A 16752-nucleotide genomic window follows, 5' to 3' on the forward strand; every position below is an offset into this window, starting at 1 on the left:
TCGTGTGGAGTCAGGTTTGCTTGACTCATCTCTGTGTGGTAAGATCTACTGAGGGGTCTTAAAATATCTTATTTGAGAGAATAGGCTTGAGACTTATTACAAGAGCTTATAAATGCTAAAAATAAAAACTAATCCTAAAATGTGACATCTACATTATATTTTAAAAGGAGGACTTTTAAATTTCATGAGAAGCTTAAAAGGAGAATGTTTCAATGCAGCTTAGATTCGTTGCATGTATCACTAGGGTCCCTCCTTGTGTCACTGCCCATCTTCTGCATCATCTACTCCTTTGAATGATCTTGGGAGGTCTGGAAGTCAAATACTGTTTACAGAGGAGGAGCCTGAGAAAGTAAAATGCCTAAGCCTCACGGTTTCAAAAGAAGTCTGGAATTGTTATATGTTAACTCAGTGCAGTAACCTCAAGTCCCTGGTCAGCAAGATAGAAGAAGCTGTCTAGGGCAAGTCGTTCTGGTACTATTTGTGTCATCAGAATCATCTTTGAAGTGTAATTAGAGCCAACACCTATTGCATGCTCTCTAGGTACCACCACGCTAAGCCTTTACGTAGGTGGTCTCTGCAGTCCTCACAAAAATTGTGTGAAGGTACTATTATTACCAATCCCATTTTACTGTGGAGGAGAATAAGGCACAGGGATGGGAAGTGACCAGCCCACAGTGCCCCAGCTAAAAGATGAACCAGAACAGGAAGACAGTCTATCCCTAGCCCCAGGCTCTCAATTCTTGATAATAACAAGATATTTGGGGTGTGCTTAAACAATCACAAACACAGAACATTAAAAAAAAATAGAGAGAGAGAGTATTATTTTTAAAATACATCTAATCCCTCCCCTAAAACTTCCCAATAAGAAATGAAAATATTGTGTCCATGCTCCTTTATTTTTTATACAATTGCATATTCCAGTGAGTATAGAGCAAGAGAATTATCTTTTATTGTTCACAGAAAGAAAGTTGACATTTGTTCAAGATAATTGCTCGATTTCTTTATCTGATCCAGTTTCTCTTTGCCACAGAACTCTGAAAAAGAGGAGAAAAATGCACTGCTTGGATCAAATCATTACCAGAATCAAGACGAGGCCTATGGGCATGTTATTGTACAACATATTTTAAAATTACTCCTCAATTTGATAAGTCACAAATGCCCCCAAATCGGTACTTATTCATTTTTGCAGCATCTAATTAGACCATTCGGTCTGTGTCAGTGCTGTGGCCTCAGGGAACCTCTTCCTCTCCTTTCACCTGGGGAGTCCTGTTTCGCAGCATCTGGACAGCTTTCTCAGGCACCCTTGGCCTGCCCAGGCCCTGGCAGGTCAGATCAGGCTCCAGGAGGGAGGCTGGGACACCTCCAAAGGACAGCCACCTCAATGACCCCAGGACCACACCATCATGAGAGACAGAGGAGGCCCAGAGCTGCCCTCGTACGTGGACTTCAATTCCATGGGCCTGAAGACCAAGGAATCTCCTGAGATTTAAACTCTGGGTCTCAGCTCACTGTTGAACGGAGGGAGTAGCCTTGCCCGGCTACGTCTGCTGTACTCAGAGATGTTCCCACTATAAGGTACCCCCCTTCCCCTGCCAAGGCTGCTAGGGCGGCTTTGCCTTCCTTCAAAGGGTCAGGTGAGAAGTCCCGAGGATCAGCTGGGCCACGTGTGGCCCTCACTGCCTCGCAGGTCCTGCTAGAGACGACATACCTGCAAAGGGCCAGCACGGAGGCGAAGGCTGCCTTGTGTGCTTGGGACAGCCTGTTTCTACCAGGCTGCAGTGGGGTCTCTGTGGTGTGGAGAGTAGGGAAGGGAGGGAGGGGGTGGAAGACCCTCAGAGGTTCCACGTGGCCCCCCTCTATTTTGAATTGCCACCCCTCTGGCTGCCTCTCACCACCCCCCAAGTCAGACACAACATTTACTTGGAGGAGAACAGTAGCAATGGGGCTGACCTTGGACTTCCCTATAGGGTGTTATCTTCAGTGTTTCTTCCATTCCTTGGCTGGGGGAGAAAAAAAAAAAGGAGCAGTTTACAGATACTGAGACAAAACTGCCTAGAACCTGTTTCCAGGCCTTGGATCCTTCCTCAACTGACCCTAAGACTTCGTTTTCCTAACTGAAATGTCAGCAGCCTCCCTGGGAGTTCACCTGGTCAGCCCTAGCCCAGGGCTACCAGGCCAGTGCTCCAGGACCCTTGCTGCTCCTACAGCCCTGACACTGTCCTCTACCCCACCGCTCCCCCACCCCAGGCTCTATTTATGTAGCAGAATGGTCTTCAAACCATTTATCACAGGACTTCTCACCCTAAAGACATTGTGGAGACCCATTGTTCCTCAAAGTACCTTCTAGAGAATGACCACCAATAGGTCATACAGGGCCTCTATGATCAAACAAGTTGGGAACTATATAAGAAAGCTGAGAAAAACAGGTTGTTTCCTGCAAGACATGCTGATATGTGCTGTAAACTTTTGAGAGTGTTTGGTGCAGTGTTTTCCCATCTTGTCTGATCTTTGCAGAGTAACCTCTTGGCACCAGTGACCCATAGAGTACAGTTTGAGGGGCATGAATCTGTCTGATTCAGAGTCCGATTTTTTTGATGCAAACACTTGAGGATCTAGGGGAAGAAGCAGAGCTAGTGAGTGGCAGACCACAAACTAAGACAGTTTCTGACTCTGTGACCTTCACAAGGGGCTCTGGGACCCCAGGAAAGGGGAGAACAGTGCCTATGCTATTTGGGTGCACGGAACCTGGACACAGGGACACAGACCCCAATTCTGGTTGGCTCCCATGTCTGTCCGTCAGCAGCACTCCCACCTCCTACCCATGCTCCCGGAGCCCTGGTTCTCTCAGCCTATGTCTTTCTGCACCTTTTCTTTTCTAAACATCAAGTTTATAGGAGAAGACTTTGAAGGTCTCTCCTAAGGAAAGTGTGAGAGAGTCCCCATAATTATTCACTAGCTTGCCATAGGGTGCTGGGCTGTGCTCATTCTGCAGGAATCCATAATTGGGTGGCAGGAGGGAGTCCGAGTTCAAAACAGAGAAAAAGAATGCTATACCCTGAAAAGGAAAAATGGTCGTCCCCAGGTGGCAGTGTGATCCTGCAACATAAAAACACAAGCCATTATGCAACCACTTTGTGCCTAAGGTCTTCTGAAAATGTCTATGACAACAGTTTTCAAAGTGTGGTCCCCAGACCAAAAGCATCAATGACACCTGAGACTTTGTTAGAAATGGAAATCCTCAGGTCTCTACCAACTATCTGGAGCTGGGGCCCAGCCATCTGAATTTTAACCAAGTCCCCAGGTATCTATGATTCATGGTCAACGTGGAGAAGAACTGGTATATGGATGGGGTTGTGCCACTTGCAGTTTACCTCTCCCCAAGTTTGTACAACTGGCATGTGGGCCCCTGAGCCACATAAAGCAAATCCTCAGGAACAGATGGTTCCAGGTGACTCATCTACAAGACTGGAGATGAAATATAGTCAGCCAGCAGCATTGCCCCATGATTCCTTTCTGCCTCGGAACAAGCTCAGAAAAACCTGAAATTAAACTCTCGGCCTCAGATTTTCAGGGGCAATATTGTGGGACCAGTTCTTTCCAGAAGTGATCCAGAGGAGCTACAAGATTGCCCAGCTCCAAGCACTTCCTAGGCTTCTCCTGCAGATCTTCAGGAGGTTTGGGTTCTCAAAAGGGCTTACACACCTTCTTGGTGAAATCCACTGCAGCAGTCCTCGAATCCTGTGAGGGAATGAGGTGCAGGTTATTTAACAGGAACCACACCCCCCAGGGTTGCAGTCATTAGGCTGTGACCCTGTACCTCCTTGGCTCTGTTGTGCCCAAGAATCCGAGGAACCACAAAGGAGTCGACACCAATGCAATTACACGAGGGTTATTTACAAGCTTGAGCTTGGGTCCAAGTATACTCCACACAGAAGAGCGGGGGCTTGGACCCCGAAGTGGGTTACAGCTCCGTTTTTTATGGGCTGGTCTAGGGGATTTTCAGAAGAGGTAGAGGAATTTTTTTTCTCATTCCAATATGGGGGAAAGGGTGGGGGAGTTTCTTAAGATCTGATACGGGGTTTCTCTGCCTAAGGCATTCTGAGCTGTGTTGTCTTTCTGATATGGGATTCCCTGTCAAGGACATTCTGCAGTTTTTCCTATAAAGTTCAGCTCTTATTCACAGGGGCCTAAGATGGCTGTACTTGTGCTAATGCTAAACTTGAGGTGGAATGGCCTTACTCTTTTCAGCCTCCACAGCTCCATCCTCAGGTAGCCAGAAATCAGGAGCAAAAAAGTAGTTCAGGGGAAGGGCTAACCACGTAGCCGATTATAATCTCCTGTTCAGGAAGGCAGCCGTGTTTTCTTGATTGAGGTACCATTTATGTCCAAGACAAGGTTAAATCGGCTTGTTCTTCCCAACAGTATCACCTTGAAATGGACCCCCATCCAAGGATAAGCCATGGCAGCTTCTCCAGCTTGTCTTTGCTTATGAGTCTAGCATAACAACAGATCGGACTCAATCCGGAAGGCTGTGCAGTGAATCAGACAAGACAAACTGCTGTCTACACTTACGATGACCCACCCGCTTTCTAGGAACTGAGCAGCTTCCTGAGGGGTCTTGGGATTTTTCAGAGCTAAAACCAGGAAAGTCCGGGGCAAACTGGGATGAGTTTCAGTATTCAAAAGGAATATTCTTTTTATTTTATTTTATTTTTTTATTTTGGCTCCCATGTAATTGTGGAGGCCGAGAAAAATTTAGGCCATTCCACCTCAAGTTTAGCATTAGCACAAGTACAGCCATCTTAGGGCCCTGTGAATAAGAGCTGAACTTTACAGGAAAAACTGCAGAATGTCCTCGGCAGGGAATCCCATATCAGAAAGACAACAGAGCCCACGCCCATGGTAGAAAGTCCCATATTAGAATGAGAACAGAGCTCAATGCCCTTGAAAGCCCCATATCAGAATAGTGAACAGAACTTGAGAAATTCCTCCACCTCTTCTGAAAATTCCCTAGACCAGCCCATAAAAAAACCCAGCTGTAACCCACTTCGGGGTCCAAGTCCCTGCTCCTCTGTGTCAGGTATACTTGGAACCAAACTCGAGCTTGCAAATAAACCCTCGTGCGCTTGCACCAGTGTCGGCTCCTTGGTGGTTTCTTGGATTCGCAATCTTGGGCACAACATTATTCTTTTATTTTGGCTACCATGGAATAAAACTTCAATTAGGATTTTGGACAACTATACCTGTTACTGAAGCTGGTAATTTCAAAGCTTCAAACCAAACCAAACAAAAAAAAGCTATTTTTAAAGAAATAAAGTTCTGAGATAGGACAAAAGGCCAGGCGGAGCCACAAGGGGAAGCCCAGGGGTCACCAAGGCAAATGTCCATCGGAAGAGGAAGGGTCAGGGAAAGTGGAAGGAAACTTGGAAGACAAGAGCGGAAGAGAAGAGGCCATCTCTGCCCTAAGGGGACTCCCCGGGCCCTGCAGCCATTCTGTGGGGTTCAGGGTAGGGGACTGTGGCATAAGGTAAGGCCTGCTCTCCTTCCCAAGGTGGAGGCCGATTCAAAGAGAGCCTGCAAGTCAGCCCTCCCTTTCCCGCTCCCCTGCTCCCTGCCCCCCAGCGACCACCTGAAGTCACCGCGGTTAAGTGAGGAGAACACCTACCCGCGGTTGCAGAAATCTTCTCATCCTGGGGCTGGCGAGCTGCGCGGCCAGGCGCATCAAGGGGTGCACAGGAGGGAACTGCAACAGATGGGGAGGATGGGGGTCGGAGGCTGGCCTCGCCAGGTCGCAGCCCAGGCTACCTGTCCTCTCCACGCCCTCCCTTATGAATGGGTTTAATACCCCGGATAAAATTCACATCCACATCTAGGCTTGAAATTTTGTGTTTTCAATAAAGAACTGCTTGCCCTTACAACAGATTATAATTCCTACACAACACTTACAAATATTCCCTTAGGGTAAATCAGACTTTTATGGGCCTTATCCACAAGTGTTCTGTCCTTCTGGGGAGGAGTGCACTGTCCCAAAGAAGCAAGCCCACGCAGATCCTTTTGCGCCCCAGGTGTGCTCTCCTAGTCTTGGGCAGGGGGAGGTGGAAGGACAGCACCTTAATCCCCCCTTCCTAGTGCATTTGATATTCCTGCAAGTGCTAACACCTGAAAATCAGCACAACAGGCCCCTCCCCCAGAAGACCAGCTAGACGGACAAGTTCCAGGGGAAGTCAAGGGACTTAAAGTATACAGAAACAGAAGATACTCCCCCGTGTTTTTTGTTTTTCTTTTTTTTTTTTGCTTTTTGATTTCTGTTTGCTTCCCCCACCCCCCTCTTTTTCCTTTCTTTCTTTTTCTTTCTCTTTTTCTTCTCTTTTTTCTTTTTTTCTTCCTTTTTTCTTTTTTCTTTTTCTCTTTTCTTTCCTTCTTTCTCTCCTCTCTTTTTCTCCTTTTCCCAATACAACTTGTTTTTGGCCACTCTGCACTGAGCAAAATGACTAGAAGGAAAACCTCACCTCAAAAGAAAGAATCAGAAACAGTCCTCTCTCCCACAGAGTTACAAAATCTGGATTACAATTCAATGTCAGAAAGCCAATTCAGAAGCACTATTATACAGCTACTGGTGGCTCTAGAAAAAAGCATAAAGGACTCAAGAGACTTCATGACTGCAGAATTTAGATCCAATCAGGCAGAAATTAAAAATCAATTGAATGAGATGCAATCCAAACTAGAAGTCCTAACGACGAAGGTTAACGAGGTGGAAGAATGAGTGAGTGACATAGAAGACAAGTTGATGGCAAAGAGGGAAACTGAGGAAAAAAGAGACAAACAATTAAAAGCCCCTTGCCTTCCTGATACTATCTATCCCCATCCTCACCTGATCCTCATTCCTAAATCTATGCTACTGATGAGTCTTTACCTCTTAGGGAAAAAAACACTTCACTATTTTTTCTTTAAAAGGATGTTCTTGAAGACGTGAAAAGATATGGTTATATAAATGACTTACTAATGGTAGAATTTCAGTTACTGTAACAGAGCCACTGAATTAAAAATTTTATACTATGACCTTCCTAATATTCCTCAAATCATACCCTGCAGAAATTCACTTACACAACCTGCTTCTGAGGGCATTTCAAGTTTAAAATAACAAAGTTAGGGGTGATGCATGTTATCTCCTTAGCATATATACATAGTGATGGTTATAGAAGGTGCACCTCTATGGATCACTACTAAGGACACAGCACTTTATGCTTCACAAAATTCTTCTTAAAATAAAAAAGTAGGGATGCCTGGGTGGCTCAGTGGTTAAACATCTGCCTTCACCTCAGAGTGTGATCCTGGGTCTGGGGAGGAGCCTGTTTCTTCCTCTGCCTGTGTCTCTGACTCTCTCTCTGTCTCTCATGAATAAATAAAATCTTTTAAAAATTTAATTTAATTTAAAAGGTAGTATAATAAATGTAAATTGAGCTCAGTTTTATCAGGTCTTTTTCAAACATCTGTTAAAGTGCATAATAAAAAACTCTCCTCACTTATTTTTTCCTTTTCTATAATATACTATCTAACCTTTTCGATCTCTCAGCCTCCCACCAGCCGTAGCCCAGACAGGGAAAGAAGAATCTCTGAAGCTCCAGGAAAAAGCCCTTAGAAAGCTATTACACAGACAATGTCTGCAAGCCCCGTGCTTTTCTACTTATCTACACATACTAATTTGGATAAGATAAAAGGCAAGCAGAGGAGAGTCACTTTTACAGAAAGATGAGAATGGTAAAGTACTGACCCCACTTTTAACTGGATGTGTTGGCTCCTGAGTTCTGGAGTAGTGAAATAAAAACTGAATAATAAAAAAGTTTATTTTAGTACAAGTGTCACTTGCTATAAACATGAAAGTTGCATGCCTGTGTTACCACGCTAGGCAGTACTCACCCTTTTGTATATGTCTTGATTATCCTAGAAAGAGAATTGTGAGGGTAAGATACATGGAATTTAATTGGAGCAGGCAACTATAGTTGATGAAGGGTCTTACAAAAAAAAAACAAGTTCCCAGTAATACATAATTATTTTAAGGTTGACTCTCATTTCACCTTTCCAATCTTAGGGAGAAAAACATATTCTGTAGTACATAGAAGCAATACCCTAATCCATTCCGAGATAACCATCTAAGACTTGGAATAAAATTAATGATTGCAATTTTTAATTTGTTGCTGAGTATACTCTAGAATTCAGTTTTTTAGAGTTGATTCAAATTGACCAAACTCGTTTTCCTCCAAAAGCTTTCTACATAAATCTCCACTCTTTTTGCAAAAAGTCCAACTTTTCATTTCTAAATCCTTGCATGAATGACAGACTTAGTTGTATACTAAGCATATTCTACTCTGATATCTTGCTGTGAAGAAGATGTCTTACAAAACAATAAATCAGGTTTCTATGTGTGCATTTTGTATTGCTTAAGATGATTACTGTGAATATTTTAAATATGCTGATCTGGCTAAGATTGATCATTCTCATCTCAATCACCTTGAAACCGCTTTGAGTCGGCTCAAACTTCAATCGAGACAGAAATGAAAGTTGTTAATAACACTTATAATTTGTTGCTGTTGACACAATTACATCTTCCTACCTACTGTGAAGAGTTTCTGCATGGGAAGCCACCCATACTTATGTATTCTACATACACACACATGCACACATACCCCACTTGTTATGTATGTGTGAGTGTATGTGTGTTTTCTGGACACTAATTAGTCAAATAATTGTTTTTGTGTACCACACTTATCAGCTTAATGCTGTTAGATTTCAAGCCAAAAAACAACAAGAAATATGAAGATGCTTTTCCTGGTGCTCAAACACCACTCTCAACATTTTATCTGCACCTTCCTTGCTTCAATTTTTTCTTTTTACAGAAAAAAAAAATGTATTTCCAAATGTACTTAACTGTCTAATTTATTATTTATGTCCCCAACTAGAACTTTTTACAGAAAAAAATGTATTTCAAAATGTTCTTTACTATCTAATTTATTATTTATGTCCCCAACTAGAACTTCAGTTTCATGAGAGCAAGTAGTTTTCTCTGTTTTGATCACCATTGCACATTTAGCACCTAACACGTGGTGTGCTCTCAGTAGATATATTTGTTTGAAGGGATGAATAGTAGTACTGTGTTCCCAAGAATTCATTGTCCCCTTTCCTGTCTGAACTTCTGATCCCACCAGAAGCACAAAACAAGAAGACTTTCTGCAGGTGCCATTATTTGTAGGATGTAACTGTGCTTTCTGAAATGCTTAAAGACGAAAGTCCCGCAGAGACCCAGATCTGGCTTTTCTGGAGACCAGAACTGGAAGAGGACTTAGAGCCCAGGTAGCTCATCTGGACATGAGATAGTTGAGGGAACCAGAGCCCCAGGAGAGGGAGTGACATGCCAAAGGTCCTTTATTAATGCAGCAGCAAGACCAGGAAGAGCTACAGTGTCTCTATTAATAGATTTAAGATATTGAGAGTTTTGTTCACTGAATAATCTCTTGCTGTTCTATGACTGGAAATGATGAGCAGGACCAGCTTTGGGAAAATGGAGGAAGTGGATGGAAATTCATTCCAGGTGGGCCCTTGCACTTGGGGAAGCCCACAACCCAATTTAAGGCTATAGGTAGCACATGTGACAGCCACACTTTCACTTCTGCCTATGTAGGGGACATCCCTACAGCCTTTATGTGAGGGATAGAGAAGCCCATTCTGTGTGAAGTGAAGAAACAGTGCCAAGGAAATGGAAAACTTTGGATTTTCACCCTGAATTTTTGCTCTGGATAGCAAGGCTGTAAAGATTAGTTCTAAAGATAAGAAATGGCAATTGTCTTCAAACATGTGCATAAGGATAAACTGAAAATAAGGAGAAATAGGCATGATATATTTATGAAGTTTAAGAGAGAAAGCAGTGGCACCTGTACGGCTCAGTCTGTTAAGGGTCTACCTTTGACTCAGGTCATGATCCCAGGGTCCTGAGATTGAACCCCATATTGGGCTTCCCATTCAGCAGGCAGTGTGCTTCTCCCTTTTCCTCTGCCACTCCCCTGCTTGTGCTCTCTTGCTCTCTCTCAAATAAATTTAAAAAAATAAAAGAAAGAAAGTAATGTTTGAGTTTTCAAGAATGGCCATTAGTTGCATCAGGGACAATGCTAGCAGGTGGCACTTAGGTGCTGTCATTTACTGTGTTCTAGACACTGTTGAAAACCCTTCAAAGATTCCAGCACTCAATCTTCACAACAACATTATGAGGCTAGTATAACTATTATTCCCGTATTACAGATGAGGAAACTGAGACATAGAGAGATTAAGAATTTTGCCAAAGTTAAGTAGATTAGGTTTTGAACCCAGGTTTTAGAATCTGAGCTGCAAAGGCATTTTTGGCTGAGGAAAAACCTGTGCAGATATAAGAGTCTGGGGTATTAGGGGAATAATAAGAAGTTCACCAAGATGAGGTATGCTGTGGCTTGGGGGAGGGGAAGGAGGAAGAAAAGATATGGTTCAAGGTGAAAACATTCAGTTTATGCTTTAGAATCATGGGCTCCACCCTAACACCACCATCCTACACTTTTGATTGAATCAATATTTACTTTGTATCCACTGAAACATATCCGTTGTGGTGACTATCACTGTTAGGTCCTTCACCTGAGATCTATTGTTTTGAAGAATTATCATATCATACTATATCAATGTGTAACATATGTCATGATATCTCATAACATACATAATTAATGTAACTATACATATATATTATTATAATTGTAAGAATATACATGAATGACCAATATTCCATGGCATTTTTTTTGAGAGATTCACTTGTTATTTCCTACAACTACCTTCTTACCCATGTGCTTAACCATATACACAGATTTCTCCTGCAGGTGGCAAAAAAGTGTGCTTGTTACAGATATCAATTATGGTATAAGCATGTGCATTGTTATAATTAAAAGAATTCTTATATGGGGGTGCCTGGGTGGCTCAGTTAAGTGCCCCACTCTTTTTTCCCCCTTTTTAAAATTTAAATTCAATTTGCTAACATATAACACTCAGTGCTCATCCCCATCAAGTGCCCTCCTTAGTGCCCGTCACCCAGTCACCCCATGTCCCCACACTCCTTCCGTTCTGCAACCAAGTGCCCCACTCTTGATTTCAGTTCAAGTCATGATCCTAGAATCGTGATATTGAGCTGCATGTCAGGCTCCGAGCTCAGCCAGGAGTCTACTTGAGATTTTCTTCCTCTGCCCCTCCCCCTGCTGTGCTTTCTTTCTCTCTCTCTCTCTCTCTCTCTCTCAAATAAATAAATAAATCTTTAAAAAAATAAAAATAAATGAATTATTATATGTATATAATTTTTTTTACCTTAGGTTGCTTAGAAAGAGTGGCCCAATATGCCAGTCGCTAAAGAAAAATATGAACAATGAATCAAAGATCGGTACAAATTAGTCAATAGCAATCTATTAAAACATATGTAAAATACTAAAGTTGTCCCATTTATGAACCTTGCATTATCTTCTCACACAGAGGCAGTGAATTTCAACACAACTCTCGTGATGTCTTAAATGAGGCCATGAAAATGGCAACATGAGTTCCTGCTGCAGCCAAGAATCTGATCTTAAAATAGTTTCAAGTGAACACTATCCACATGATATTTTCAAGGCCAAGACTAAATAAAAATCTCACATTACTGAACAGCAGTGTACCTCAAGCTGCATGATATCCAAGCCATTTGGGGGATCAGCTAGAGGTCGAGGAGATCCTATTGTGAGAAATCATAAAAATATTAATTAGAGGGGAAATAAAGGTCATAGCATGGACTTTTAAATCTTTACCATGAAGAACATACAAAGATTCTAGAAATACAGTTTTTTTTAAAGGATTTACAAAGAAAACACACTTCTGCCTACTAACAGTAAATGTGAGATTTGTACCAAAATTAATTAAAAACAGAGTGTTTCTTTATTCAAGAGTGACCATTATAAGAGTAACTAAGAAAGAGGGAAAGATATCTAGGTGATGACATAATGTGTATTTTGATGGAACTTATGAAAATAGAATATCAGGAAATGTTGTCAAGAAAGTATGTACATCAGAATCACTCTTGGAACTTTTGAGCAATACAGATGCTCATCTCTATAGGAGTAGGTTCTGGGCAAGGTTGTTGCCCGCACGCAGCTGCACCCTATGCTAATCAACCTTTATCTGGTCTAAATGAAATCTGCATCTCATTTGTGTGTGATACAACACTTGGGAGGATAGTTAGGAATCAATTGGATAGATGAAGTTAAATGGGGTTAATGTAAAACCCTGAACTTAGATTTTTTATTTTATTTCATTTTTAAGATTTTATTTATGTATTCATGAGACACAGAGAGAGACAGAGACATAGGCAGAGGGAGAAGCAAGCTCCTCCCAGGGAGCCCGATGTGGGACTCAATCCCCAGACCCCAGGATCACGCCCTAGCCAAAGGCAGACACTCAACTGCTGAGCCACCCAGGCATCCCTGAACTTAGATTTTTAAAATGTGGGACAGGGAATATCTGGCTCAAAAGTAATATATATATATTTTTTTAAATATTGAGTGATATTTTGCTTCCTGTAACCTCTGTATGAGCCGAGAAAAGCTAGGGCAATCTTGTGCTTTATAGAAATAATAGTGTCCAAGCCCTGAGTAGTAATCCTACTAGAATGATAGAATATGTGGTAAAGTTAGAGAAACAGAATAGTTTTCTTTGGCAAAAAGGAAAATTAAGAAGTGTATGCTAACTGCCTTCAATTATTTTGGGAACTATCATAAGAGATATTAATCTTATTCTGTTTTCCCAAAGGATAGAACTAGGGCTAATGGTTAGAAGGCACATGTGATCAGATTTTAATTTAGTGTAAAGAAATTTTTGCTGATTGGAGACACTCAAAGATGCAAAGTAATTTAAACTAATCCTATAAGGATTTTTCGAGAGATTCTGTGTTAACAATACAATGATAGGGCAGCCCGGGGGCTCAGCGGTTTAGCGCCTCCTTCAGCCCAGGGCGTGATCCTGGGGACCCGAGATCCGGTCCCACCTGGAGCTCCCTGCATGGAGCCCGCTTCTCCCTCTGCCTGTGTCTCTGCCTGTGTGTGTGTGTGTGTGTGTGTGTGTGTCTCATGAATAAATAAATAAAATCTTTAAAAAACAAAACAATACAATAAAGAGCATAGGGACCCACCCTCAGGAAACATAAAATCAAATAGGAAATAGGGAGGTGTATATAAATATACAGACGGATAGGAAATAATAAATTCCCCAAAACGTAATACAAACAGATTCTATTGGAGCCCAGAAGAGGAAGCTACTGGCTCCCTTAGGCTGGTAGTGAGTTGGCTGTCACTGAAAGTAATTAGAGAAATCATAGATTCCCTACTCTCCATAAAAGATTAAACTAGATGACTTCCAAGGTTCCCTGCAATGCCTAGGTTTTGTGATTACACTACGGAACATAGCGAAACAAACATACTGTTTGAAATATATTTTCTGTTTGAATATACTTTCAAAGATTTTCTATACTCCCTAAATCAAAATTCTAATGGAAAAATCTGAAATTTTGAAATAGTCCCTGTTTTCAATCAGAGTTTCCAACACATGCTTCCTTGCATAATTTGGTGAATTACCTTGAAATGGGTAATGCATTCTGACTACTGATCCCATACCCCACCCCTGGTTCCCTGCAAAGGCACTGGTTCTCAGAAGTTAGGAAAGCAACAACCCCATCCAGTCAGCACCTCGGACAGCACCCAAGCCCAAGAAAGATTGGGGCGTCCACAGGTTTGTCTGGGATCCTGCCTCCTGGGAGACTACAGAAAAGCTATGAAAATATTCCTTTTTTTCCTTTGTGTGCTCCCTCTCCAACTGCCCCTCAATCCTCAGTCTTTGGGTCTGTAAAACCCAGTTTTACCACCTCTGTTCTCCTCTCTGCAGAATTCCTGGAGTACAGATTACTAAGACATTGGGGTCCCCAACTCATCCTTCACAGTTTTAGCAGCACATCTTTAGGACAGCCCTGAGTCAGCAGCTGTTTAAAGAGAGTTCCACAAGGGAAAGTTGCCTCCTTTGGTGAAAGGCTATGGCATCTGGTTCTGTCCACCCTCTCAAAGTTAGAGACAAATGGGAAGCCATTTCAAAAGGGTAAATGGGGTAGGTGAGGGGATATAGTTTGACTCCCTCCAGAAACCAGAACCACTGTGAAGGATCAAGGTCTGTCTCAGTCTTCCTTAGAGCTCAGGCTAGTTGGGATCTGATGAAGGGGTCCCCTTACCTGAAGAGGGAATCTGTAGCATGCAGAAGCAATAGATGGCCAAGATGGAAGGGAATTGAGGAAGAAGGTGTTTCATCTTCAAAGCTGGTTTCACTTAGCTGGCCACAGATGTATTTTGCTAGGACAGGAGTTGAGCATTTCCTAAAGTTCCACAGGCAGAAGCAACACACTATCCTGCATCTGAACGGGCCCGGTGGAGAAGGTGGTTTTATTTGCAACGCCCTGGAGCCCATTGGCTGAGCACCAATCAGTTTTGCACAGAAGGACCCTGGCTTTCTCATAAATGTCACGCTGGGCCCTTATTTGTAGAATAATATCCTCCTGGTGCAGGCATTGTAGACAGTCATCTTTTTCAATCCAGCAATAAAAATGAAAAGTGGAGAGTCATAATGGTTATTCTATAGTGGTTTGAGAAACGTTTCTAACTCTAGAAAGGCTTTTTCTCTTTTTTTTAATCAAAGAACTGGACATAAATCTATATACTCTTGCATGACGGAGTTTTATTTCCTAAGAAGCTGTTTATTTTCCACCATTAACAAAAGATGTTTTATAGTCTTTGGTGCATCTAAGAACAAAATTTGGAGTCCTGAATATAATATTACAAGAAACTCAAAAGTTCAAGTAGATTTTTTTTAAATCATGGTTGGAAATTAGACTCCTTAAGTTTTCTCCAGACTCATTTCTATGAACAAGTATTTCAAATTAAATCAGAATGCAAGAAAATATGTTTAATAATAATAATTATAATAATGTTTCATCTACTGAGATCCTACTTAGAATTTCACATAGATTATTTCATGTAGTTCTCATAGAAAACCCATAAAGAATGTATTATTATCCCAATTAAATGAACGTGAAAATCAAGGATGAGAGAGAATAAGGAACTTGCCAAGGTCACCAAGCCATAAAGAATACAAAGCAGGGATTTAGACTCAAGGGTATCTGAGCCCATTCATGTCTGTAAAAGTGTGGAATTTTAGTCAATGTGTTCATTTTTTTATAAAAAGATCCTCCTTTTTTGGTATATTTTTTTTATTGGAGTTCCATTTGCCAACATATAGTATAACACCAGTGCTCATCCCACCAATAAAAAGATCCTTCTTGATAGGAAAGTCAGTCAATCTGTAGATCACTTTGCATAGTATTGATATTTTAACAATAAGTTATCATGCTAAGTGAAATAAGTCAGACAAAGACAAATACCATATGATTTCACTTATATGTGAAATCTATAAAACAAAAAAGCAAACAAACAACAATAGCCACAACAAAACCCAGAAACAGACAGATTCATAAATACAGAGAACAAACTGGTGGTTGCCACAAGGGAGGAGGGTGAAGGAATGGGAGAAACAGGTAAAGAGAATTAATCTTACAATACAAACTTCCAATTATAAAATAAATAAGTCACAGGATGAAAAGTATAGCATAAGGAATATAGTGAATAATATTGTAATGTCATATGATGACAGATGGTACCATGGTGAACATGGTGTAAGGTATAAAGTTGTCAAATCACTATGTTATACACCTGACACTAATATAATAGTATGTCAACTATACTGCAATAATAAAAAATTTTTAAAGAGCCTACTTGAGATTGGATATGGGATAGAAGGAAGGAGAAAGAATGAAGTTTGCTGTCTTGCAGAAAGTGTAACCTATATAAAGCATATAGCAAATAAATATCTTTTTTCATTATGCATATCTTTAATTTTTGCTCTTAAGGGTTAGAAGGTAACTAACAATTTTTGAATGTTTACAATGTGCTTAAAACAGGTTAATCCTTTATCTAAGTCATCTTATATCATTGTTTTCAATGAATGAAAGTTTTAAGAATAATTTTGGGTGGGTGTGGGTCAGAATGGACTATTTATGACTTAAAATGTGGTATTTTGCTAAAAAATTCTAAGTCATAAGACGGTGGGAATTATAAGCTACTGTATAGCCATAAAATTTTGTCTACTTCCGTGAGATAGCAAGAAATAGAGATTTCTATTTGTTACAGTATTTACCACTTTAGTACAAGAAGAATAATCTAAGATCTTCAGGCAGCAGGAAGAGATGATGCCTTTTTATTGAAATGCACCCATTGTCCAACTCCAAGTCTTTATAGACGACTAGTTAAAAATGAATGATTGCTTTTTGAATATAAACCATCTATCTATATGGTATTAAACATCCTTATTTATGGACATTTTAAACACAACACACATATAATAGCAAAGGTTTGTGGCAGTTCTACTGTCAATCACTAGGTATTTTTTAAACAGTTGGTTTCTCTCTACCATGAACTAGGTACTCTAAGTACAAACATATTTTTCAAGTAAACCTATGTGATAACTCTGATTTATTTTTCAAGTAAACCTATGTGATAACTCTGAAGCAAATTGATTTTGCTTCTTCTGTACACTGTACACTCATTATTTCTCAGATATTCAGAACAGAAAATA

The 16752-nt window shown here is 41.0% G+C and overlaps 1 protein-coding gene across 5 annotated transcripts in view; it reads right to left on the bottom strand.

The window, feature by feature from the left end:
• Positions 1-877: 877 nt before the first annotated feature.
• NMS (neuromedin S) overlaps positions 878-16752 on the bottom strand; it is a 49619-nt gene continuing 33744 nt past the window's right edge. For 4 of the 5 annotated variants that reach the window (XM_077915021.1, XM_077915022.1, XM_077915020.1 and 1 more), the window contains 10 exons: positions 14300-14646; positions 11709-11764; positions 11368-11406; positions 7918-7941; positions 7772-7825; positions 5666-5743; positions 3703-3738; positions 3055-3096; positions 1951-2000; positions 878-1034 (listed from right to left, as the gene is read on the bottom strand). In XM_077915021.1, the coding sequence (XP_077771147.1) occupies positions 1962-2000; positions 3055-3096; positions 3703-3738; positions 5666-5743; positions 7772-7825; positions 7918-7941; positions 11368-11406; positions 11709-11764; positions 14300-14375 (444 nt within the window). In that variant the 5' untranslated portion in view covers positions 14376-14646 and the 3' untranslated portion in view covers positions 878-1034; positions 1951-1961. The remainder of the gene's footprint in view (positions 1035-1950; positions 2001-3054; positions 3097-3702; positions 3739-5665; positions 5744-7771; positions 7826-7917; positions 7942-11367; positions 11407-11708; positions 11765-14299; positions 14647-16752) is intronic. The other variant, XM_077915024.1, reaches the window with a different exon arrangement.

This window comes from Canis aureus, chromosome 11 (assembly GCF_053574225.1).
Source record: "Canis aureus isolate CA01 chromosome 11, VMU_Caureus_v.1.0, whole genome shotgun sequence".
Lineage (NCBI taxonomy): Eukaryota > Metazoa > Chordata > Mammalia > Carnivora > Canidae > Canis > Canis aureus.